At 53.5% G+C, this 24808-nt stretch overlaps 1 protein-coding gene across 4 annotated transcripts in view; it reads left to right on the forward strand.

Moving 5' to 3' along the window:
* Positions 1 to 7605: 7605 nt before the first annotated feature.
* SEMA4A (semaphorin 4A) overlaps positions 7606 to 24808 on the forward strand; it is a 35561-nt gene continuing 18358 nt past the window's right edge. For 2 of the 4 annotated variants that reach the window (XM_073323588.2, XM_073323595.2), the window contains exons 1-2: positions 19554 to 19878; positions 21995 to 22154. In XM_073323588.2, the coding sequence (XP_073179689.1) occupies positions 22061 to 22154 (94 nt within the window). In that variant the 5' untranslated portion in view covers positions 19554 to 19878; positions 21995 to 22060. The other 2 variants (XM_073323590.2, XM_073323589.2) reach the window with 2 other exon arrangements.

The following is a 24808-nucleotide window of genomic DNA, read 5'->3' on the forward strand; positions in this document are numbered from 1 at the left end:
GCTGGGTTCAATTCAAGCCTTCAGGAGACTGTGTGGTCTAGTGGTTAGAGTGAGGGATTTGGTGTTGGGGGGGCAGGGGCAGGACTCCTGGGTTCTCTCCCCAGTTCTGTAACTTCTGGTTGGAGCAGGAGAGTGGCAATCAGGCTGGATTCATGCGTGCTAGCTCTGGCTGTGTGTGACCTTGAGCAAGGAACATCCCCTCCCTGTACCTCAGTTTCCCTATCTATGGAATGGGGCTAAATCACAGTGGTGCCATAGGGCTCAGTTAAGGTTTGTAAAGTGCAGTGGGCTCCATGGTGAGTGGAGGCTCGAGACGGGCAAATCTATGCAGAATAACGGGCTTTCAGTAGGGCCCATTTCACAGCCAGGGCTTCCCTGGGAGCAGGACACGTGATGGCAGCAGCTGGAGCTCAGGGGGTTAGTGCAAGGTGGCTAGTCCCCTGGCAGGACCTTCAGCCCGCCCCACCACTTTCAGATGCTATGGGTCTCTTTCCCCCTTAGCTTGTGCTTCGCATTGTGGGTGGCCCTGGAGAAAAACCACCCAGTTCTCTGCTGCCTGGAGCCTCGCACAGTCATTTGCACGTGAAACGCCGCAAGGTGGGAATTTGACACCCGCTGGCGTGTGGGCCTGTGCGAGCTGCCGGCCAATGGGGAATCGGGGCCGCTGTGCCTCCTCTCGGTGCAGGAGGCATTGCATTGCCTTTCAGGGCCAGCCCCGCCTCTGTTGGGCCTGCAGCCCCTGGGGACGATCCAGCTCGGGCTGGAGCTCTTTCTCCGGGCAGCTGGGACGTTCTCCGGCCTCTCCAGCCTCCTGCCCCTCTCTGAATCTCTGGCAGGAGGCCCCTTGTACTCTGCCTCTGTTCTTGGGCAGCAGCCAAGTATCCTTGGTTTCCTCCCCTAAAAGTCCACAGCTGCCAGCAAAGGCAACTTGAGGAAGGGAAGAACTTTCAGGACCCTTCAGCAGCTGGGTCTCAATCCCACACAGCCTGGGAGCGGCAGTTTTGAAGGAGGCAGTGTTGCCTAAAGGGTAGGGTGCTGACCTGGCACTCTACAGACCTGGGTTCCATTCCCAGCTCTGCCACTGACCTGCCGTCACGTTGCCTCGCTGTGCCTCAGTTTCCCATCTGTAAAAGCGGGGACAGCGATAGTGACTCACCTTCATGAAGTGCTCTGAGAGCCAGGGCTGAAAAGAGCTGAGCTTGAAATGCAACTCTGGTAATGATCACAGCTGTGCGGGGTCCTTGCGAGGGGGATTTCACCTGTCTCCTTCTAGATCAGCACCCCAGGAGGGGAGTAGGAATGGATGATACTTGCAAGGCCCAATTCCAGTTTTAGAGCCCCCACCCCTCCCCCAGCATGCAAATCTGTTCTGCTCCCATCTGCATAGATGCTGCCCCAGCGTGTGGTTTCTCGGTCACAGGAGATGTTTGCACAAGGAGCTCCCTGTGGCCGGAGGGTGTTGCTTCTTGTCACGCTGACGGTGAGCCCCTGGCCTCGAGGAAGGACAGTGAAAAAGCTGCAACCATGCAGCGACTGTGCAGCCGACCTGCCCTTGCTCACTGAGCAGCAGCTGCGCTGTGCAGGGAGGCAGCCGTCATGCAGCAAGCAGCCCCGTGCAAAACACTGGTGCACCACGTAGCTGTTGTGCAAAAGCTGCCGTGTGCACCGTGCAGAAAGCAACGTGCTTGCAGTAGCCGCTTGTGCCTCATGCAACCATGCACAAAGCGCGGACGCAGGGAGTAGCACCCGGGCACCTTACAACAAGCCGCGGGCATAAAGCAGCCCTGCAATGAGGAGCAGCTGTGCAAGCCGGCTTGTGCACCGTGCATTGGGCAGCCATGGCCCAGACAGTGCTACGGACGCAGTTCCAACAGGCTGACTATAAAGGCGAAATGAGCTCCGTGCAAAGGCCGGTTTCAGTGTCACTTCCCACCCCGGGCTGCAGTCAGAGCGTGTGCCCCGCAGCACTAACCCGTGGATTCTGCCACGTGCCCCGTGGCTGCCCGGCTGCCCGGTTCAGCTTGCTAGCAGCCTGGGGTGCTTCGCGCCTTCTTACCTCCTAGGAGCAAGAGCGGGAAGTCAGGCTCCATGGCCCAGGCCATCCCTGGCCTCTCTGCTGTCTGCCAACAAGGGCCCAGTCGTGATGATGGGGGAGGAGGGGTGGATTGTGACTCGGACCCTCCAGCTAGGGCTGAGAACAAGCAAACTCACTGTGCACAGGCTATCGCCCCCAACCTGGGCTGGGTTTGAACTCGGCACCTAAAGGAGATGGTCAGAATTTAGAAGGGATTGTTAAACCTCCTGCTTTGGGCCTTGAGCTGAGCTCTGGTAGAGATGAGGGCGAGGCCTACGGGTGGCGGGGGAGAGGGCGAATTATCCAGCATCTGCTACTGCAGGGTTTTACAGAGGGTTACCCTTCTGAAATGCAAAAAGAACCCAGCACCCACCCCCTGCGCAAGGCCAGCCCTCCACACCCCGACCCACAACCACAAGGCAACGCCACAGCCCCCCCCCTCAACAGCCACGTACAGTAGCTAGAGAGAGCACACGTACAGGTAAGACATCCCACGTGACTTTCTCTCACGCGTGGGGCTCTTGCGTGGTGGCGGGCAGGTAGCTGCTGTATTTTCCCCAGGTTTGATCTGTTATTACTTAAACGGGCCAAGTGGGAACGCTGCAGCACCTTTAGCTGGACACAGCAACTTTTAACCTTCGGCATCCCGGTGTGTTGTGATAATCATGCAAATCTTCAGACTCATGTTAAAAAAAAACCCCGACAGATTAAATTATTTTTCTGGCAACTCGCAAATCCGTTAAAAAACAAAACAAAAACAGCCAGGCCCGTCAAAGACCAGCGAGGTGCTAACCACAGTTTTACACCTTTCCTTGTAACTGGTGCTAGCCACTGTCAGAGGGAGGATCCCGGGCTAGGTGGGCTTTGTGGCTGATCCTTTCTGGTGGCGTCTGGGTTCTGATGATGTTCTGTGTCCCGTCACCCCTTTGACACCACGGTCCATTCCTTTGGGACGGCAGCCCTAAGGACCCTACTGAAATCCACGGGATGACTCCCCACGGACTCCAGTGCAGGTCCGGACATCCCCCTCCACTCGGCTCTGATCTCCACACTGCTTTTGTCAGTTTCCTGCCTGTGGCCGCAGCCAGTGATCCTGCGTGCGTGGCTGGCCCGGACTGGGGCTGGCGCATCGCATCTCCCCGGTCGCTAACCTGCTGTGTGGGAGAAGGCTCTTTCCGGTGGCTGCTGCATTATTTCTCATTTTGCTGTTATTAAATGAAGGGGGAAGCCACAGGAGTGTCGGCCAAGCCTCCCACAGGGCAGCCTGTCACTAGCGCCAGCATAAATCAGCAGGGCCTGATTCTCCAGGACCCTGCGAGCTCATGCTGCCGGTTGCACTGTTGCGGAGCGGGTGTGAAATGCTGCCGGATCAGAGGGCTTACGTGTTTCGCTCGCGTTGCACTGGTGTGAAGGAGGGCCCAAGGTGCCGAGCAGTGGCGAGCCAGACCGGCTCTGACAGGAGGGAGAGGGGAATGGGGCTGCATGGCTCTTGGGAATATTCTCCTGGAAGCACCTTGGGCCCAGTTGTGGTTCACACTGCAGCTCCTTTGCACTGCCCGAGAGGTGTGAAGGGACACCCCCCCCCGGGCATTGCTAGCTCCCAGGCTTTCAGCGTGACTCTTGCGATATTTGGTGACTTGCTGCAGACTCCAGTTTCTGGAGTTGCATGAATCCAGCAGACTCCAGATGTGCGTTTAGTAGGAAAAGTAAATTCCTAGCTCTCGTGGTCGCAGAGGAAAGCTTGAAAACGTGACCCATGCAAAAGTCAAATGACAAATAAAAAGAACTCCAGATGTATAAAATCTCATGGGTTTTCTTAAAGCCAGTCTCATGGGTTTTTGGAGGCCTGGCTTATGGGTTTTTTTTTTTAACTCTTGGGGTTGGCAGGATGAATTAGCAGCAGGCCTGAGGTGCTGAGTATGAGTGCAAATAACTGCAAAATATGCAAGCTTTGGAGTAGAAAAGAGTCTCTCTCTGTGAAAAAGTGTTTTGATGGTTCTTGGCTCAGGTCACAAGGACTAGGCTGGTTCAGTTTGCATGGAGGAGCTCTCAGAAGCAGGTTGGTGCTGGGGGGTGATTCAATTGGTAGCACATGCTTCCCCCTGAGTCAGTGGTGAATCACAGCTCCAGCTTCCAGGCACTGTTTTCAGAGATGAAGAGCAAAAGCCCTGACCATTTGTGGTTATAAAAGATTCCCCGGGAGCCTCCTAACCATCTTGTGAAATCATTGCCACACGCCTAAATTCCTAGATTGTTTTTCATTTCCTTTCTTAGACTTTTGGGTGGTGTTCCTGTGCGCTGTTCAGACAGTGGCCACGCTCCAACGCAGCAGTGGCTGCATTTCAGGGGTGGAGACTGTTGTTGTTATTCATTGGTTACTTGTATTGCGGTAGCACCTAGGAGCCCCAGCCATGGAGCAGGACCCCACTGTGCCAGGCGCTGTACAAACACTGAACAAAAAGATGGCCCCTGCTTTGCCCTTGCAGTTTTAGTCTGTGAGCCACTTGCAGCTGGACAGTGTATATGTCCTCTTTTCAGAGTAACAGCCGTGTTAGTCTGTATTCGCAAAAAGAAAAGGAGTACTTGTGGCACCTTAGAGACTAACCAATTTATTTGAGCATGAGCTTTCGTGAGCTACAGCTCACTTCATGGGATGCATACTTGCATAATGACTTAGCCACTCCCAGTCTCTATTCAAGCCTAAGTTAATTGTATCCAATTTGCAAATGAATTCCAATTCAGCAGTCTCTTGCTGGAGTCTGGATTTGAAGTTTTACAGACATGAAAGTTGCGATATTACAACAGAAAAACTTCAAATCCAGACTCCAGCAAGAGACTGCTGAATTGGAATTCATTTGCAAATTGGATACAATTAACTTAGGCTTGAATAGAGACTGGGAGTGGCTAAGTCATTATGCAAGTATGCATCCCATGAAGTGAGCTGTAGCTCACGAAAGCTTATGCTCAAATAAATTGGTTAGTCTCTAAGGTGCCACAAGTCCTCTGTCCTCTGTCCAGCAGAGATGCACCCCCCCAATACCCTGGATCCAAAGGCCCCTCACGTTAGTGTCATCTGATCCTAAACCTGTTCTCCTGATCCACAAGATACGATGCTATACAGACCACAGAGTGCTGTGGGATCCCTCAGGCTGAAGGGAGCTATCTAGACCACCCTGCATTTCCACACATGCCGTGGACAGGTACGTTCGGTCTGCTTTTTATTTTGGATGAAATGGCGGAAGGACAAAAAAATACAATCCCCCTGGGAGAAAGAGCACGGGGTGTGTGGGCTGCTCCAGGAGGGTCTGCTCCCGATGAAACCCGCAGTGGCTGCCTCTCTGAAATGTAGAGGGCCGGGACACTGAAGACCAAGGCATATCCTTCCTTACCCACCGGGTTCCTAAGCTATTATCTGTGCATCCATGGTACTTTTACGGCCCCTGTTACTGCCGCATCTAATCTGAGCACCTTGCCGTCTTTTATTGTGAGGTGGTGTTAGCTCCATGTTGCAGATGGGGAACTGAGGCACAGAGAGGCTGAATGCCCCTAAGGTATTTAGGCACCTAACTCCCAATGGGAGTTGGGAGCCTAGATCCCTTTGAGGATTGGCGCGTAAGTGAGATACCCAGCGAGTCTGTGGCAGCCAGGGCATTGAACCGAGGGCTTCCACCGGACCGCCCTGGCGCATGCACTGATGGCTTGGCACCGTGACTATCTGAGGACAGGAAGCGGCTACAGCTCGGTCTTGGAAGCCTGCATGTTCAAGGAGCATTGACGCCACTGAAATAGGGATGTGTGTTTGTACGGCTGCTGGGGGCTCATTAAAAGGTGCAGGGCAGTGGGGGAAACGCTGCTGCCAGCTTCTCCTTTTGTTTCGAGAAGAAGAACAGCAATGACTCAGGCCGGATGTGTCTAACCCAGCCTTGTGCCAGGCGAGCACGGCAGCCGCTCTAGACAGGAAGCCAGGTCGCCTGTCTAAATGCCACCTGCAGTGGATCGCTCTCCCATCTGCGAGCTTTTCCTTCTTGTCACCTGTTGTTGCTCTCCACGGCCTGCAGCTGGTGCAGGTTTTGCTCCGCCTGCCACTGACAAGCAGCTACCTCTGGGGCAGGGCGCGGCAGGGGGGTCTGTGCCCGCTGCAACGATGCATGAGCTTTGCGGTGTCCTTTTTCTTTTCTAAAGGAGGGGAAGCGAAAAATAACTTCCTCCACAGAGACTTTCAGGGGGGATTTTTGCACAAGCGGAAGTGGAGTTAGCAGGACTCGTCCGGGGGGCCAGAATTACGATCTTTAACTGCATGGACAGAGGGATATGTTACTGGCCTTAACTGAGTGAAAGCTGAAGTCTTCTCTCGCCAAAGCAGGCAGAGTCCGGACAGGGGCAGTACGGACTTCCCCGGGCCGGCGCACAAGGCCCCTCAGCTCTCTTCCTTACGCTGCAAGGTGTTTGGGGTGAGGACAGCTGCTTTGGGAGGTGTTTTTACCACCTGCAGCACCATGGGGCCCTGGCCTCGGGGTGTGACTGCCAGACAGATAATAGATCGCCTCGCTTGGATCGCAAGCTCCTCGCAGCAGGGGCTGTCTCTTTGGTTTGTGTTTGTACAGCGCCTGGCACGGCAATACAGATAATAACCGCGATGGCTGGTTGCTGCCATGCTGGACTTTCTTTGAACCAACAGCCCCAAGGCCCCATCTCAGCTCCCTTCCCCCAATCAAATCACACCCCTGCCCTTTGCAGCCGGTGGGCCTGATCCTGCAAAATGTTGGGCACCTTCCACGTGGCACTTTCCCCTTCTTGGCTCCTATTGCAACCCAAGGCTGGCCTGTTTGAGGTCAGCGGGGACAGGATTGGGCCCCCGCCTGCAGAAGCTGGATGGAGGGAGAAAATAACCCCACAAGCACATACAGGGCCCGATCCTGCGCTTGCTCGCTCCCCTGGCTTTGATATTCCTGATGTACCCTGGGGCACATGAAAGCAGCCCAGGGCCTCGCGCAAAATGGGTGCAAAACGCTACCGGGGTGCCGGTGCCGAGCGCCACCAGGCCGGCATGGTTGCGATGTGCACGGGGATCAGTCACTGCGTGCCGAGCTGGGCAAACAGGGCCCCACTGCACTGAGCTCCTGGCATTTGGCACCTGCTTAGCCTGGGCATCAGTGACAGCACGAGAGGTCAGGCTGGGGGGGGGGGGGGGCCTGAGCTGCTCCCGGTGCCCATCAGGAGTAACCCCGCTGATGTCGATGGAGTCACAGCGGAGCAAGTCCAGGATCTGGCCCACGAGGCGCCAGGCAGGGAGGCCTGGGGGAACCGTCCCAGCAGGCGATGCCATGACGCCTGGTCACAAATGAGCCAGGTGGGCACTAAGCCTTATGACTGCGGCCTGCACGTGAAAGCTGGGGAAGCCCACAAGAGCCAGGGTGCCACTGGGTGAGGGGCAGCTGGATTTCTAGACGAGGGGGTGGAATGGGGAAGGACTGACTCGTGATGCATGTCTTTCTCTCCAGCCAGGCCATGCCGCTCGGGGGAAAGGAACTGAGCCTTTCCACTGACCCCAGCAGCTCAACTGGATCCCAACCGGAGCCGCACAGAGCTTCTTCCTGCTCGGCTGCTGCCTGGCTTGGGGTGTGCGTGTCAGTCGCACACCAGCTGTAGCTGGCTCGTTGGGAGGTAAGCGGTAACTATGGCAACGCGAGGAGGGTCCCCAGCAGGCTGAGGAGGGATGCACGTCTGGGAAGGGATTTTCCTCCTCTAGATCGCAGGGAGCAGCCCGTTCCAAGCAGGTTGGTTTCCTCGCGCCGGGAGCTGCAGTAGAGTGAGGTCAGGGAATCCGAGCTAGGAGGGGACCCGGCGGGGGTTGGAGAGAGAGATCTGGGCTCCTCTTGGGTGAGGATGGGGGGCAAGCTGTTAGTACCCAGGTACCAATCAGGAGCAGGTAAGATGGTGATGTTCTGTATTGGGGGATGACGATGGGGGAAAGAGGGGCTGTTTGGATGGGAGCTTCTAAAGAGAGCAGGCAAAGGGGGGAACCCACAGCTGGCTTTTTCCAAAGGGTTTCCCAGCTGGGGAATTCATGCAGCGAAGAGCATCGGCGCCCGGTTTCCTCCAGGAAAATCCCAGCTGCTAAAACAATGAGGAGCCCAGCGGTAAAACACGCAGGTCCCCAACGGGAGCACCGCTCCCGTTAGCTGTTAATCAGGGAGCGAAACGGGGCACCAGGGACCTTTTGCTAAGCCGGGCTCCATTGTGCATTCTGGCCGCGCCTCTCTAGGCAGCTCACCGGCAGTGCCAGGGTGGGAAATCCAGAGGCCAGACCCGCCGATGTGTTTTACACACCAAGCTCGTGGCGTTCCTCAATCGGCTTGCGTGGCCGCCGGGCCTGATCCCCAGCTGGTGCAAATCGCTGCGCCGCCGTTGACTTCGGTGGAGCCACCTCGGTGAACACCAGCTGGCAACGCCATCCGTGGGTTGTAAATTCACTCCAAAGGCATGAAATAACACCTGCCCAATGGGGCTGTTCTCAAGAGAGATAAAGGGTTTTCTTCTGTGCTCGGTAATGCAGCAGATGCAGAGGAAAACAGCTGGCATAAATCCACCAACTCCATTGAAGTCACACAAACTGGGCCACTGACTCCAATGGAGTGACACCGATTTACACTGGCTGGGGATCTCTTCCCAAGGTTCCTGTCCCGCAGGGTTCAGTGAGAGGTGTCGAGTGGTGCATTGGAGCCTGTGGGAATGGAGGGAGGGCAGTGCCGGGGCAGGGCAGGACTGAGAGAATGATACAAATGCAAACTACCCTGAAAGAGTCTCAGCATTGTGAGCCAGATCCTCAGCTGGTGTAAATCAGGGTTGCTGCATTGAGTTCAATTAAGCGATCCTGGTTTGCACCAGCTGAGGATGTGGCCCGTTGACACCAACGGAGCGGTGCCGATTGGCAGCAGCTGGGGATTTGGCCCAGCGCGATTTGTTTTGGGTGAACAGCTGCGTGGGGTGCTGTGCTCAGCCCGGTGCAGGGGGAGGGTTAAGGAGGGACAGTCGGTTGGCGGGACTAACAGAGTGACGACCCAGAGCCCTTTGCGTATCTCTCTTGCTTCTCCATTTTTCACGGAGGTCATCGCTGCCCATTGCACTTGGTTCCAGGGCTGCAGGCGTCAGTAGCTCTTATCGCACTATCTACACAATACTCAGCGCTTTACATACCTGAGCTAATCCCTCCAGTGCATCCCCTGCTGGGGAAACTGAGGCATGGCAGGGGGACGTGATTTGCCCCAAGACCACAGACAGGGAGTTGAAGTAAGAGCCAAGGGGCAGAACTCAGAGGATCCTGGGTCGCTCTCCTGAGCTCAGACCACTACACCACTTTCACCCTCTCCCTCTCCCAAGAAGCTTTGCCTTCTCGTCTGTCGATCACTAGTACTGGAAAAAACCTTCTAGGCTGGGAACATAGGGCCAGAACCCCACCTGGTGTAGAAGGACATAACTCCATTGGCGACACCAGGGCCAGATCCCTAGCGGGTGTAAACAGGCAGCGCTGCATTGGAGTTGATTGGCCTAATATTTATTAGATAGACAATGTAATCTTCATTGGATAGGATGGAGGAGACCACAGATGGAGGGATATGGATAGATAGAGGCATATGGATGCATACAGCTGGATGGATAGATCAAGGGGCATGGATGGAGGGATATGGATGGATAGATACGAATGGATGGATACAGATGGATGAATGGATAGAGGGGCATGGATTGATGGGGATGGATGGATAGAAGGATATGAAGGGAAACAGATCGATGGAAGGTATGGATGGAGGGAGATGGATGGGTGGATGGAGGGGCTTGTTTGGTGATAGATCGATCAGGTAGCTAGGAACCCAGGGGGCTGCTGCCTTCTCTGGGAATCACAGGTCAGCAGCTGGGAATTACCTGCAATGCTCAGACAGGGTGGGGTCTCTCCTCTCCATCTCCAGATGAGAGTGTCTGTAATTCCCCAGGGTGGCTGGCTCCACAGGGTTTGGGATGTGCGCAGCTGGGCGGCTAGCTCTGTGATAAAGAGGGCTGGACAGATCATCTCTTTCTGGCGCTGGTGGGGAAGGTGGGGAGAACCAGAAGAAGAACCCCCTGCTGTCATATTCCATGGGAGGGTGGGCAGGCAGCGAGAAAGCACCAGGCGCTCTTATTCCCAGCCTAGAGACCTGGAAAGAAGCTGCTGTTTCCCACCCGTTGGAAAGATAAAGCCAGGGATAGTGGGGAGGTAGAGAAAAGCCATGCTGATCAGCTGCAGACCCGCAGGTGCCAGCATCAGGCTGCAGCAGATCCACTGATCTGGGAGGAAGGGCAGCCAGGGAGAAGGTGGGAAGGGGAGGAATCTGTCTCTAGGGGGGTGCGATTTCTTCCTGTGCAGAGAGCCCAGGACCCCACTCAGTCCCTCAGTGACTGAAGTGTGTGCACTCATTTTGTGCTGGTCCCTCTTAACCCCAATGTAGCGCACCTGGTGGATATCACGTAATACCAGTATAGAAGGGCCCCTAGAATTGCGAGTGGGGGGCGGGGTGGAATTAACCCTTTCTGCCAGCAGTTTCTGTCACTGTCACAGGTTCCCTCCCTGCACTGGATCTGAGAGGGATCCAGATGGCAAAACTGGTTCTGGACTTTGAACACCCCAACCTTTTAACTATCTTGAATAATTTTGTATCACCTGCAAATTTTGCCACTTCATTTCCACTCCCTTTTCCAGATCATTTAAGAATATATGGAACAGCACTGGTCCCATTACAGCCCCTTGGGAGGATCCCGCAGTTTACCTCTCTCCATTGTGAAAACTGACCATTTATTCCTACCCTTTGTTTCCCATCTTTCAACCAGTCACTGACCCATGAGAGGACCTACCCTCTTATCCCATAACTGCTTAGTTTGCTTATGAGCCTTTGGTGAGGGACCTTGTCAAAGGCTTTCTGAAAGTCAAAGTACAGTATATCCACTGGATCATCCTTATCCACCAGCTTGTTGACTCTCTCAAAGAATTGTAATAGATTGGTGAGGCATGATTTCCCTGATCGTCCTGTTCTTTATTGTAGTTTCGACCAGTTTGCCCAGTACCGAAGTTAGGCTCGCCAGTCTATAATTGCGAGGAGGGCCCATGAAGCCCGTTTTAAAAATTGGCAATATATTCGCTTCTTTCCACTCATCTGGCACAAAGGCTTGTTTCAGAGAAAGGTTACATACCACAGTTAGTAGTTCTGCAATTTCACATTAATACTTATAGAAATAGAAATGAATAATTAATTTCACATTAATGAATACCAGCTGGACCTAGTGGCTTATTGACGTTTAATGACGTTTAATGTAACTCCCCCACATCCTCGTCACGAAAGACGGATGCAAAGAAATAATTTACCTTCTCTGTAATGGCTTTGTCCTGCTTAGGTGTTCCTTTAACACCTTGGTCATCCAGGGGCCCCACTGCCTGTCTGCCAGGCTTTCTGCTTCTGATGTACTTTAAAAAAAAAAGTTTCAGTGTAACAGCCGTGTTAGTCTGTATTCGCAAAAAGAACAGGAGGACTTGTGGCACCTTAGAGACTAACCAATTTATTTGAGCATAAGCTTTCGTGAGCTACAGCTCACGTCATCGGATACATACTGTGGAAAATACAGAAGACGTTTTTATACACACAAACCATGAAAAAATGGGTGATTATCACTACAAAAGGTTTTCTCTCCCCCCACCCCACTCTCCTGTTGGTAATAGCTTATGTAAAGTGATCACTCTCCTTACAATGTGTATGATAATCAAGGTGGGCCATTTCCAGCACAAATCCAGGTTTTCTCCCTCCCCACATACCCCCCACAAAAAACCCAGTCTCCTGTTGGGGCTCTCCTTACAATGTGTATGATAATCAAGGTGGGCTCGTTCACCTGCACATCTACCAATGTGATATGTGCCAGCAATGCCCCTCTGCCATGTACATTGGTCAAACTGGACAGTCTCTACGTGAAAGAATAAATGGACACAAATCAGATGTCAAGAATTATAACATTCATAAACCAGTTGGAGAACACTTCAATCTCTCTGGTCATGCGATTACAGACATGAAAGTTGTGATATTACAACAGAAAAACTTCAAATCCAGACTCCAGCGAGAGACTGCTGAATTGGAATTCATTTGCAAATTGGATACAATTAACTTAGGCTTGAATAGAGACTGGGAGTGGCTAAGTCATTATGCAAGGTAACCTATTTCCCCTTAAAAAGAAAAGGAGGACTTGTGGCACCTTAGAGACTAACCAATTTATTTGAGCATGAGCTTTCGTGAGCTACAGCTCACTTCATCGGATGCATACCGTGGAAACTGCAGAAGACTTTATATATACACAGAGAATATGAAACAATACCTCCTCCCACCCCACTGTCCTGCTGGTAATAGCTTATCTTAGATAAGCTTATCTTAGATAAGATAAGATATCTTAGATAAGCTTATCTTAGATAAGCTATTACCAGCAGGACAGTGGGGTGGGGGGAGAGAAAACCTTTTGTAGTGATAATCACCCATTTTTTCATGGTTTGTGTGTATAAAAACGTCTTCTGTATTTTCCACAGTATGCATCTGATGAAGTGAGCTGTAGCTCACGAAAGCTTATGCTCAAATAAATTGGTTAGTCTCTAAGGTGCCACAAGTCCTCCTTTTGTTTTTATAAAAAAAAAATTCTTACAGTTAGTTTTTGCGTCTAAAGTTGCTTCTCAGATTCCTTCTTGGCCTGCCTTGTACTTTTACACTTAACCAGCTGGAGTTCATGCACCCTCCTATTAGCCTCACTGGGATTTGACATCCACATTTTAAGGGGGGCCTTTCTGCCTCCAATGGCCTCTGTTAGTCAGCTGTTTCGCCGTGGTTACATGGCATTCGTTTGGCCCTCTTACTGTCTGTTCTGATTCAGGGGGACGCGCCTCTGTTATGGTGGTTTTAAGGAGGCCTCATGCTGCTTGCAGGCATTTAACCCTAAAGCCAGTTCCACACAGGTCAGGGAAGCCACCTGTGTATGGGGGATTTTGAGGGGGCTTCTTCCACCCACTTTAAGGCCCCTGTGGATGCCGGAGGGGTCCTACCATCACTGAGGACCAAGCTCCCCCCCCCTCCCCCCCCCCCCCCCACCATCACTCTCCATTTGTGGCTTTGCACCAGCACAGAACAATGGGAATAATTTAAACCTCCCTGGGGCCTTGTTTCTCAGCCAACGGCTCCAGGGCAGAGTAACCTAGTTTCTGTGTCACAAGGAGCTTTCTGTCCCGGCCGAATAGCAAATGCGGGGGTCCCCCCCTCCTTCCCAGCGTTCAGACAATGCGCTCAACCACACACGTCCCTGCGATCGGCTCCTCAAAGGGGAAAGCTGGCCCATAGCCGTTCTCATGTCAAAGCCAGCTAGGGCTATATGCCCCTTTCCTGGAACCTCTCCTCAGAGCTCAGGGCCTAACTAGCTGCTAGCAGTCGGCTAAGGCAGGCGAGCAAGGTGCCTAACAGGCCTTGATCCTCAGTCATTTCCTTCTGATCAGTGAAGAGCATTTCCCATTAGGGGCAACAAAAGGCTGAGCAGTGTAGTGTATCAGAATGAGGTAGTATCCCTTTAAATAGTGTGTGAGCCCCACAGTGGCGCTCATCGTGTTCTGTGCTCTAGAAGCCAGCTGGTTTGCAAAACTATTTAAAGGGACACGAACCTGTTCTGATACATCACATGCAGAAGGGGCGCAGCCCTCTTGTTCCTGCTCTGGACGGATGATCTGAGGTGGAAGCATCAGGCCGTTCCCTGCAGACCGATGCCGTGGAGGGACATTGCATCAGGGAAATGGCTTGGATCTATAGCACCATGGGGAAATGGCGGGGTGGAGGATGAAGGTGCAGTGCTGTGCCTTCATGGCTAAGGGAGAACAGGGATGGATAAAGATGAACAAACAGCTGCCAGCTATGATAATAATGCTGAGTGTACTTTGCAAGTGGGAGTTCTTTTCATGCAAGGATCTAAAAGTGTCGCCTAAGGGTGAGAATTCTGCTCCATTTTGTTAGGGGAAACCGAGGCACTAAGCGTTTTTAATGTGGTCTAGTGCTTGGAGCAGAGGACTGGGAATCAGGACTCCTCACTTTCCTTGTGGTTAGAGCACGGAGGATGGGTGTAAGGGATCCTGGGTTGTAGCTTTTGCTCTGGGAAGGGAGTGGGGTCTAGTGGTTACAGCAGTGAGCTGGGATTCAAGACTCCAGGATTCTACCTCTGCCTCTGGAAAGGCATGAAAATCAGGACTCCTGGGTTCCATCCCCACCTCTGCCACTGACTCACTGTATCACCTTGGCCAAGTCCCCACCTTTATCCAGGTACATGCGCGTAACACCAGTGGAAAAGAGTTCAAATGGGTGGAATGAAAGTTAATGATAGCTTGCAGCTGTGTTGGCTGGGATTGGTTTGATCCTGAGTGTAGCTTGCACCAGTCTCCCAAGACAAGGACGATGAGCGTGTGCTGCCAAAAGATAAGGAGTGAAATCCTGGCCGCCTTGAAGTCAGTGGGAGTTTTGGAATAGCGCCAGAATCCCACCCGGGGTGTCTCCCAACCTGAATGTTCTCAGAACAAACCAGACTTTTTGCACCTTTCCCACCAAAAACCACCGAGTCTTGTTAAAAGGCCCTTATGGGATTTGAATAGCCTAATGCTGGCTTCCTGGAACCTGCTCTCTGCCTCCATTTCCCCGCCTGTGCATTGCAATGCTAATACGTGTCTCCCACACACAGCTGTTGAGAAACTTGCTGACTTTGTGGAAAGGGCTCTGAGGCTCTGAAATGACAGAGGCCAGAGAATGGCCAGGGATCATTATGGGTGTTGGGAAAGTAATGATGCTTTACAGCTTCTAACTGAGGGCTCAGCCCTTTTGAGAGGTTGGATGATCCCCATTTTACTCCTGGGGAAACTGAGGCATGGAGAGGTGACATGACTATCCCCGGGCCACACGGCAGCAGAGTGGCCAAGCCAGGCAAAGAACCTAGGATTCCTGCCTTTCACTCCTGTATCTTAACCACAATGTTATGCTTATTATGCAAGAAAAGCCATGTTCCGGGTGTGTTTTGCTAGACCAAGATGGTTCTTCCCATGGGTCTCAAGAGAGAGGGCCTGGTTCTCATTTAAACTGGCTATTACTAGTAAAAAATCTGTGTATAGAGGAGACCTAAGACCTGAAAACCAAAATATTTCAAGTTGGAAATGTTCATAGAATCATAGAATATCAGGGTTGGAAGGGACCTCAGGAGGTCATCTAGTCCAACCCTCTGCTCAAAGCAGGACCGATCCCCAATTAAATCATCCCAGCCAGGGCTTTGTCAAGCCTGACCTTAAAAACTTCTAAGGAAGGAGATTCCACCACCTCCCTAGGTAACGCATTCCAGTGTTTCACCACCCTCCTAGTGAAAAAGTTTTTCCTAATATCCAACCTAAACATCCCCCACTGCAACTTGAGACCATTACTCCTTGTCATGTCATCTTCTACCACTGAGAACAGTCTAGAGCCATCCTCTTTGGAACCACCTCTCAGGTAGTTGAAAGCAGCTATCAAATCCCCCCTCATTCTTCTCTTCCGTAGACTAAACATCCCCAGTTCCCTCAGCCTCTCCTCATAAGTCATGTGTTCCAGACCCCTAATCATTTTTGTTGCCCTCCGCTGGACTCTTTCCAATTTTTCCACATCCTTCTTGTAGTGTGGGGCCCAAAACTGGACACAGTACTCCAGATGAGGCCTCACCAATGTTGAATAGAGGGGAACGATCACGTCCTTCGATCTGCTGGCAATGCCCCTACTTATACATCCCAAAATGCCATTGGCCTTCTTGGCAACAAGGGCACACTGTTGACTCATATCCAGCTTCTCGTCCACTGGAACCCCTAGGTCCTTTTCTGCAGAACTGCTGCCGAGCCATTCGGTCCCTAGTCTGTAGCAGCGCATTGGATTCTTCCATCCTAAGGGCAGGACTCTGCACTTGTCCTTGTTGAACCTCATCAGATTTCTTTTGGCCCAATCCTCCAATTTGTCTAGGTCCCTCTGTATCCTATCCCTACCCTCCAGCGTATCTACCTCTCCTCCCAGTTTAGTGTCATCTGCAAACTTGCTGAGGGTGCAATCCACACCATCCTCCAGATCATTTATGAAGATATTGAACAAAACCGGCCCCAGGACCGACCCTTGGGGCACTCCACTTGATACCGGCTGCCAACTGGACATGGAGCCATTGATCACTACCCGTTGAGCCCGACAATCTAGCCAGCTTTCTATCCACCTTATAGTGCATTCATCCAGCCCATACTTCTTTAACTTGCTGGCAAGAATACTGTGGGAGACAGTGTCAAAAGCTTTGCTAAAGTCAAGGAACAACACATCCACTGCTTTCCCTTCATCCACAGAACCAGTTATCTCATCACAGAAGGCAATTAGATTAGTCAGGCATGACTTGCCCATGGTGACTCCATGCTGACTGTTCCTGATCACTTTCCTCTCCTCTAAGTGCTTCAGAATTGATTCCTTGAGGACCTACTCCATGATTTTTCCAGGGGCTGAGGTGAGGCTGACTGGCCTGTAGTTCCCAGATCCTCCTTCTCCCCTTTTTTAAAGATGGGCACTACATTAGCCTTTTTCCAGTCGTCCGGGACCTCCCCCGATCGCCATGAGTTTTCAAAGACAATGGCCAATGACTCTGCAATCACATCTGCCAACTTCTTTAGCACTCTCGGATGCCGCGCATCCGGCCCCATGGACTTGTGCTCGTCCAGCTTTTCTAAATAGTCCCAAACCACTTCTTTCTCCACAGAGGGCTGGCCACCTACTCCCCATGCTGTGTTGCCCAGCGCAGCAGTCTGGGAGCTGACCTTGTTTGTGAAGACAGAGGCAAAAAAAGCACTGAGTACATTAGCTCTTTCCACATCCTCTGTCACTAGGTTGCCTCCCTCATACAGTAAGGGGGAGTCACAGTTGTACTTCAGTGGCCTCGTAGCCTCTATTCTTCTTTATGGGGTGTGCTCTCTGGCCAGACTACATCTCCTATAATGCACCAGGGCCAGGGGCTCCCATGATAAACCCCCTCCCCTCTCCAAGAGGGGAGGGACACTGTGATGCATCATGGGAGATGTAGTCCAACCAGGAAGCCTGGCCTATAAAGGAGAGTGGGAGCATGCAGCAGCTGGACTACAACCCCCATGAGGTGCCACAGCAGCGTTTCCAAATCAGCATTTTTCAGGATTTAAATTTCTGTTGAAAATGTATTCTCTCCCCGGCCCCCGCCCCGTGGGGAAAAACATTCCCAATTGTTTTCATCCTGCTCTAGCAAAGGAGCCTTAGTGCCAATAAGAATCAGGCCCAGAACTGGTCTCGATCGAACAGGCATGCCAAGGCTGCACCCGCGGGCTGTGGGTGGAGGTGTTAGCTGGCCACACCCGCTGCTGGGCAGGTGTCCAACCCGTGATTTGTTTCTACAGGGTGTTTTCCACCCTTCTGCTCTCCAGCCCTTTGTTCCAGTTTCTTCTTCCTGTTTAATTTGCAGCTGATGACAGATCCAGCTGTTGCAGCACACGCCTCAGCTGGATCAGCTGGGCAAATAGACAGGTTCACTCCAAATCACTCCCACACACCTGGGTGCTCTCCCAGGGCCCCCAGGTACAGCAGACGCTCTGTAGATATCTGCGGAAGCTCTGCAAAGGAGCTCTGATCAGGGTAACAGCGGGGCACTGCCGGGCAGGGCGAGATCCGGCTGGCCTGAGCAGTCTCTGCCTCCTCCGTCACAGACCGAGCACCCAGATCAGTGCAGCTGACTCGTTGAAACCCAGTTCTTGGGGAAGGGGCGGTTCCATTTTATGACTTCTCGCAGCACACCAGCAATGGCTGAGTGGAAAGGAAGTGAGGTCTGGGAGCCAGGACTCCTGGGTCTTGTTCCCAGCTCCGGGGAGAATGTGATCTAGCGGTTAGAGTGGATGAGGACTCCTGACTTCTGTGCCCTGGTCTGGGGAGGCATGCTTAGACGAGCAACAGAAAGTCGGGACAACTGGGTTCTCTTCCAGTCTCTGGGAGAGTCTTGTCTAGTGGTTAGAGTTTGGAGGACCAGTAGCCTGGTCACCTGGGTTCTATACCCAGCTCCTCTTTTGACTCTCTGTGTGACGTTGAGCAGATGGAGGCGCAGCTCTGTGCCTCAGTTTCCCTATCTGTAAAATGGAGCTAATAATCCCTGCCTCGAGAACTGCTGAGGGTTGTAGGCAGCAGCAAACCCCCTGGTACAGCTCTCCATGGGCTCAGCACGCTCCTGGTAAAGGCTTTGGGTGGGAGATGAGTTACACTCCAAAGGTGCTTAGACAGACAGCTTGTAAATAACAGTGTACTTGAAAGTGCCTGGTGGAGAATTGGGAGGGGCCAGGGCTTATGCGCTGGCCTGTTAGTGTTAGTACAATGGTTGTAATTAACCATAAATACTTACGGATAGCGCGTCTCCGAGCCTCGCAGTAGTCGGCTCACCCAGGGTGAGGGATTTTGTTACTTTGGATGGGCGAGGAACATTTTCCATCATGTCTAAGGCCAGGTCTGCCCCAGGGGCTGCTGCCGGCACAGCTCTGTCGGTCAGGGGCATGAAGAGGTGAGATCCCTGACCAGCAGGAGCCGATAGAGGAGATGCAGCTAGACCAGCCCAACTGCACTTTGCACTGGGATAGCTTATTTTGCCCAGGGCAGGGGGCGAGGGGGTGGAATAAGCTATGCCAGGAAAAGAATCAGCTGTGCTGGTACGGCTGGATCCCTTCTAGGTGCGTTTTGCCTGTGTAGACCTGGCCTGAGACTGGAAAGGTTTGGGGGTTCTGGCTTGATAAACATTTGTTGTGCAGCTGCTCGATGCTTCAAGGTGCTGTGTTGGCAGTCGCTGACCCTCAGAAGGCAAGCACCATCATTATCCCTGTCGTACAGATGGGGAAACTGAGGCATGGACTGGCTATCCCTTGCCCCAGTTCATACAGTGGCAAAGCTGAGAAGGGAGTCCGGGAGCTGCTAGTTCCACTCTAATCGCTAGACAACATTCCCTTCCCAGAGTCAGGAATAGAACCCAGGCGTCCTGACTCCCAGTGCCCCCCCACTCTAACCACTAGACCCCACTCCCCGTCCAATGGTCAGGCATAGAACCCAGGCGTCCTGACTCCCAGTCCCCCTGCTCTAACCTCTAGCCCACATTTTCTCCCAGAGCTGGGAATAGAACTCAGGCATCCTGGCCCCCATTCCTGCTCCATCTGCTGGGCCATGCCACCTCCTTTAAAAGCTCTTGTTTCCTATCAAAGCAACCACCCAAGGAAGCTGCTTTCTGCCTGGCTGGGGGGAGCAGGGGAAGGTCTCTGAGCTGTCAGGATGAGTCCGGGAGGCTGGACTTTCTGGTTCCCTGACTCACTGTGACACCGATCTAGCTGTGCCCTTCCCCTCCCCAGCCCAGGCAGCTGCCAGTGTGAGCTGGAGACTTGAAACAGCCTCAGCTCCCCGGCCCTAGTGTTGGACAGGAGCCCAGGAGGGGAAGGAACCGAGGCCACGTCTGGGAGCAGAGTGAACCCAGGAGCCAGCCCCTCCAGCTGGAGCTGGGCTCGTCATTCCAATCCCATGGGCCCAGAGGCCACCCCAGGACGTCTCCAATGGGCACCGGGCACCGACCAGGGAGTCCATCCATGCAGCGCTGGGGGGATCTACCAGGGGCTTAGCTGCCAATGGATGATGCTGGCCGAAAGTCTGCGCTAATTCCGCCTGTGCCCTCTGACCTCAGCCCCAGGAGAGGTAATTTCGCTGGAGAATGAGCAGCCAGATCCCGCTCTGCAGGGATCCGAGGCAGAGCTCGGGGGGCGCTGGGCCCAGGGGGAGCGGCTCTGCACTGGGTGCTGAGAGCAGAATCTCTTATACAGTAGCGCCAGGCAAGGGGATCCAGGACGGAGGGATAGAGAGGGGACTTGAAGGGGCTTCCACTCTCTGCTAGAAACACGGGGCATGGGGGCACTTTCAGAGCTGGTATTTGAAGGGAGGGGTTTTCTTTTCTTTCTCCTTTTTAAAAATCCCTCCTCCCGCCCCTGGGCCCCCGCAGCATCAGGCGCCGGGTCCTGTCCCACGCTAGCATGTGGTCTGTGTGTACAGCTTGGGGTCTGGGCGTCACCTTGCTGGTCTACGGGCCAGTCCTTGCTGGCTTAAGCACCCTGCAGTCAGTGCAGTTACCCCAGGGCTGCATTTGCCCCCCCCCACACACACCCATCCCCACCCTCTGGTTTATTAGCTGCCGTTCATGCAGAGGAGAGAACAAGGTTTAGAGTTGCAAGGCGGGATGAGGCTGCGGCTTGGCAGAGTAACAAACAGCTCGGGGCGGGGATTACCTCTCTTGCCCAGAGCTGGGACAGTAGGGCCCTGCCAGGGCACTGGGGGTGGGCACTGAGGCATCTTCCTGCCTTGCCTCCGGCTGCATTTCAGGGGTTGGGGAGGTTCTAGGTTAGGCAGGGGCCAGAGTGGCTTTGAGCACGGTCAGGGTCGATCATTTCCTGCCCCCAGGGGAGCCGTGCGAGTGCCCCACATTTCACAACCTCCTCTTTCCACACCGTTTCCAGCAACAGGGGCAACATCTCAGCTTAGCAGCTGCAGTTGCTGCAATCTGGCTGGGGTGCAGAGGAGGAGGAGGAGGAGGAAGGACTGTGTGTGGAGACAGCATTGAGGCCCGGGTCAGCCTGTCACTCAGCTGTCGGTGGCTTTCGAGCTCCACTCACTGGAGCGCTTGGGGAATTTGCCACCTCCTGGGAGCCCCGGATGCAAATGCCTGCCTCGACCCAGCCCCCAGCAGTGTCCGGCGGTTCTGCGAGGTGTTTCTGAAATGCTGGGGCTGCAGGGCTCATGCCAGGGAGGGGCCAGAAGGCCTGATCCGAAGCCCACTGGGGATGTCAGTGGAAAAGCTCCCACTTCAGCCGGCTTTGGATTGGGGCTTGGATCTGGCCCAAAAGATCATCAAGGCCAGGAACACACATTCCCCAACCCTTTGGGGAGGGCAAGCGGGACCCGGGCAGCTTGGCCATATAGTCTCCATAAAGGGCTCCCCACCGCCGAAAAGAGCATGAGAAACAAGTTGAGCGACGGGGGGGGGAGGGGGAATCAGGTTTCGGGAGCAAGAGGAGGGATGGCAGAGAGGGGCTTGGGATGTGATGAGGACAGGAACACTGTGTAAGCATCGGCTTGGGGTGGGGGGGGGTCCTGACCTGGGCACCACTACAGGAAGAGTTAGTCTGGGTGCGAAGATGGCACCAACCTGAGCTAAAAAAGCTGCCCCATCAACTGGCAGTGGCAGTAGGCTATTATCTTGTATGTGGACTGGAGGGGACACGCATGACACACCCACCCAGCATAGGGGGTGTGGCCGGAGTGCTGTGAGCTCTTCTTTGATTCCCAGGGCCTATAGTGGGCAGAGTGTAAGTTAGAACAGCCTTGAGGCTGCTCCAATTGATACGGGGGTGCTGGGTGGAGCCCTGCACAGTCCCAGAACATGAGGGGTGCAAAGGCTTAAAGGCATCTCCCGCATCCATCTTGCCCCAGCAGCAGGAGCCGAACCGCCGAGAATCAAGCCCCGAGAGGCTTCTCCTTGGCATCTCCTGCCACCTGGGTCAGCCTCCCAGTATCACCATGGCCCCATGCCGGCCCCGCTCTCAGCTGGAAAGGCTTCTTTCCTCCCTGATGCTGCGGCTGCCTGCGGGGCTCCCGTGGTGGCGCGAAGGTGCAGAAAGCTCTGCCCCGGTGAAGCATGACTGCATACAGCCCTCTCTCCAGCCGAGCGCTTCCGCTCCAGGTGGGAGGCTGGGGCGGGGACTCTTTCATGTGGTTACCTCGCTCGTTTCAACCATCTCTCTCCATCCTGCTTTCTTGACAGCTCAACAGCTGGGGCCGGGCCCCTGAACATTTCACCGAGGGCCTCACCCTTTGCAGATAACCAGCCATGCCCGGCCGGGCGCTCTGCCTCCTGTGTAGTTTGGTGATGCCCGCCACCTTCCTGTGTGCAGATCTGCTTCCCAGGGTCACCTTCCCAAGAGGTGAGCAAAGGGGGCTCGGGGGAGAAAGAAGGATGGATGGATGAGAAAGCAAGAAAAGAGGGGTGGTGGGAAGGAAGGAAGGAAGAAAAGGAAAGAAGAGTGCAAAGACAGACAGACGGGCCTGGACAGACACGGCAGCGAGAATAAATAAAATGGAGAAAGCAAAGCGAGAGAGACCGTTGGAAGGAGGAAATGAAGAAAGGGGTTAAAGGAAGAGAAGGAGAGAACGGCGCCCCTCCGAATGGCCCACTGTCAGCCTCCCAGGCCCGGGGGGAGGGGCACGGGGCGCCGGCAGAGAGAGAGGCTCCTTGCCTGTAGCCAGGACTGGGGGGCTGCGAAATGGCTGGGGGTGAGGGGGGGCATCTCATATCTCCCTGTCGATGCGGCACATGTAAAGAGCAGGGCTCTGATCTCGGAAGCTGCTTTTCCCCTGCAAGGTTGAGAAGGGGATGGAGGCAGGTGCTTCGGAGGGAGGATGGAGGGGGAAGATGTGAGTTCAGATCCTGAACTCTATCCCTGTGCCCCGGCTTGGGGCATCGTGGGCCTAACATTGATGCCACCTTCCGGCAGGGCTCACCCTGCGGCTTGATCCAGGGCCCACTGGATTCAGTGGAAAGGCTCCTGCTGGACTTTAGATCAGAGCCAATGGGGGCTGTAGAAAGTGGTCTCCACAGGGCCGTGCTGAGCCAGCCTTGCTCACACGGCATCGTGGCCTCCAATAGGGAAGACGGGGCAGGGGATGGGAGGGAGCTGCTTGGGGGGAGCGGTGTGCCAGTGTGAGCCAAGTGCATGAGGTATTTAGGGAGTGGAGCCATGGGGGGGGCAGGGGCACAGTGAGTGCATGGGGAGCTTGCTATGTTTCTGCCCTTGCTGCTCCTCCCCAGCTCCTACAGAGAGCACCCTGGGACTGGCAATCCAGCCCCTATCCAAGGCTGGAGCTAGGCAGGACTGGCTGCCAGGACACCTGGGTTCTATTCGTAGAGCTGGCTGGCTCTCTGTACCTCAGGGTTCCCATCGGGGCAACAACGATGATATTCACAGTCGGGAGAGTTGGAGATGCTATAGACCAAAGGAGCAGCTGTCAGCACACCAAGGAACTGATACAAAGCCCACAGGGGTTGCCAGTGGCTTGAACGGGCCTGAGTTCAAATCCCAGATGGGCCCAGTTTTCCTACCCCAAGGAACTGGCCTGGAAGTCTGACATTCTCTAGCTAGCCTGCCCTGGGCAAGAGGTCACAGTAGATGATCGCAACGGTCCCTTTGGGCTGTGGTGACGTAAGTCTTTCCACCAACTTTGGATCAGGCCCTGATTGTACAAAGCGAATGCATTCTTCCTTTTCCAAACCCAGAGGCAGTACACACCAGAGCTCCGGGGAATGCTTATAATTACCCCCGCATCCGCTGGCACCCCATGAAAACAAATTCCAGCTGCAGCCTCTCTAGCGAGCAGCCATCTATTAAACCCGGTCGCCTTTCAGCTCCTTCTGAAAAGAAAAGAAATATCATGCGGTTTCCGCTGAGCTGGGAAGGGATTGTTGGGTGCGGGAGACGGACCTGATTTAGGAGGGGAGATGAGAAGAGCTAAATATGACTGACTTGGCAAGAGAGGACAAGCATCTAACAAGCACTTGAATGTCAAGGAAACAGGATGGTTTGAGAGGGTTTAGCAAGGAGTATTTATTATTGGTAGCACCTAGAGGATCCAATCTAGGAGCTGCATAGACACAGTGAGAGACAGTCCCTGCCCTGGACATCTTATAAGCTAAATAGGCAAGACAGGCTGAGGGTGGGAGAAAGGAAGGATTGTTCTCCCAGTTTTACAGATGGGAAACTGAGACATTAAGGCCCAGATTCCCAAAAGTGTTTAGGCACCTAGACCAAGGGAGTTAGGTGCCTAAATATCGTTGAGGATCTGGACTGAAGCGAGTTGCTGAAAGCCAGGAATAGAACCCCTGAGTCCATGTCCAATGCCGGCGTTACAGAATCCTTGCTCCGAGTAACAGAAAATGGAGCAAAGGAACAGTCAGGCTGAGTATCAGGCAATGCTTCCTAATAGCTGGAGGCAGGGTTGTAATTAGAGGAGTTGGAATTTGTCCAGAATAAAATAATGAGCCTGATACTCAGCCTGACTCCTTTACCTCATTCGAGCAGAGTAAAAGGGGCCTCAAAGTGGTGTGTAAATGACATTGGCTCTCGTGTTATGCTGCCAGAGTAGTGAGGATCAGGCCTCCCCTCCACCCGCATATTTTAATAAAACAATTTCCCTTCCCTGTGGTAGGTTATTAAATCAATAAGAGTTTAGCAAGATCTAATATTCTTATTTCACCCTTTGGTTTGGTTTTGTTTTTTGCTTCAGCTCTGGAAATAGACAAGTCACTTTGGCTTTGGGATCTAGTCAGTTTCTGTTCGGGGGGCGGGGGAGGGTGGGGCTGAACTAGATGATCTTGGGAGGTCCCTTCCTGCTGTTCATCTCTGTGATTCTGCAGAGCAAACACACACAATCCTAGGACATGGCTGCAATTTGGGATGCAAATGCCACCGGGGACTTTTTTTTGTCTATTTGCTTTCGGTATATATAAATAAACAGTAATGGCCAGGGAAGTGTTTCCAGTTCTCTGAGGCCTTCAGGAAACGTATTTATAGTATTCTAGGCT

This window comes from Lepidochelys kempii, chromosome 24 (assembly GCF_965140285.1).
Source record: "Lepidochelys kempii isolate rLepKem1 chromosome 24, rLepKem1.hap1, whole genome shotgun sequence".
NCBI classification, from domain to species: domain Eukaryota; kingdom Metazoa; phylum Chordata; order Testudines; family Cheloniidae; genus Lepidochelys; species Lepidochelys kempii.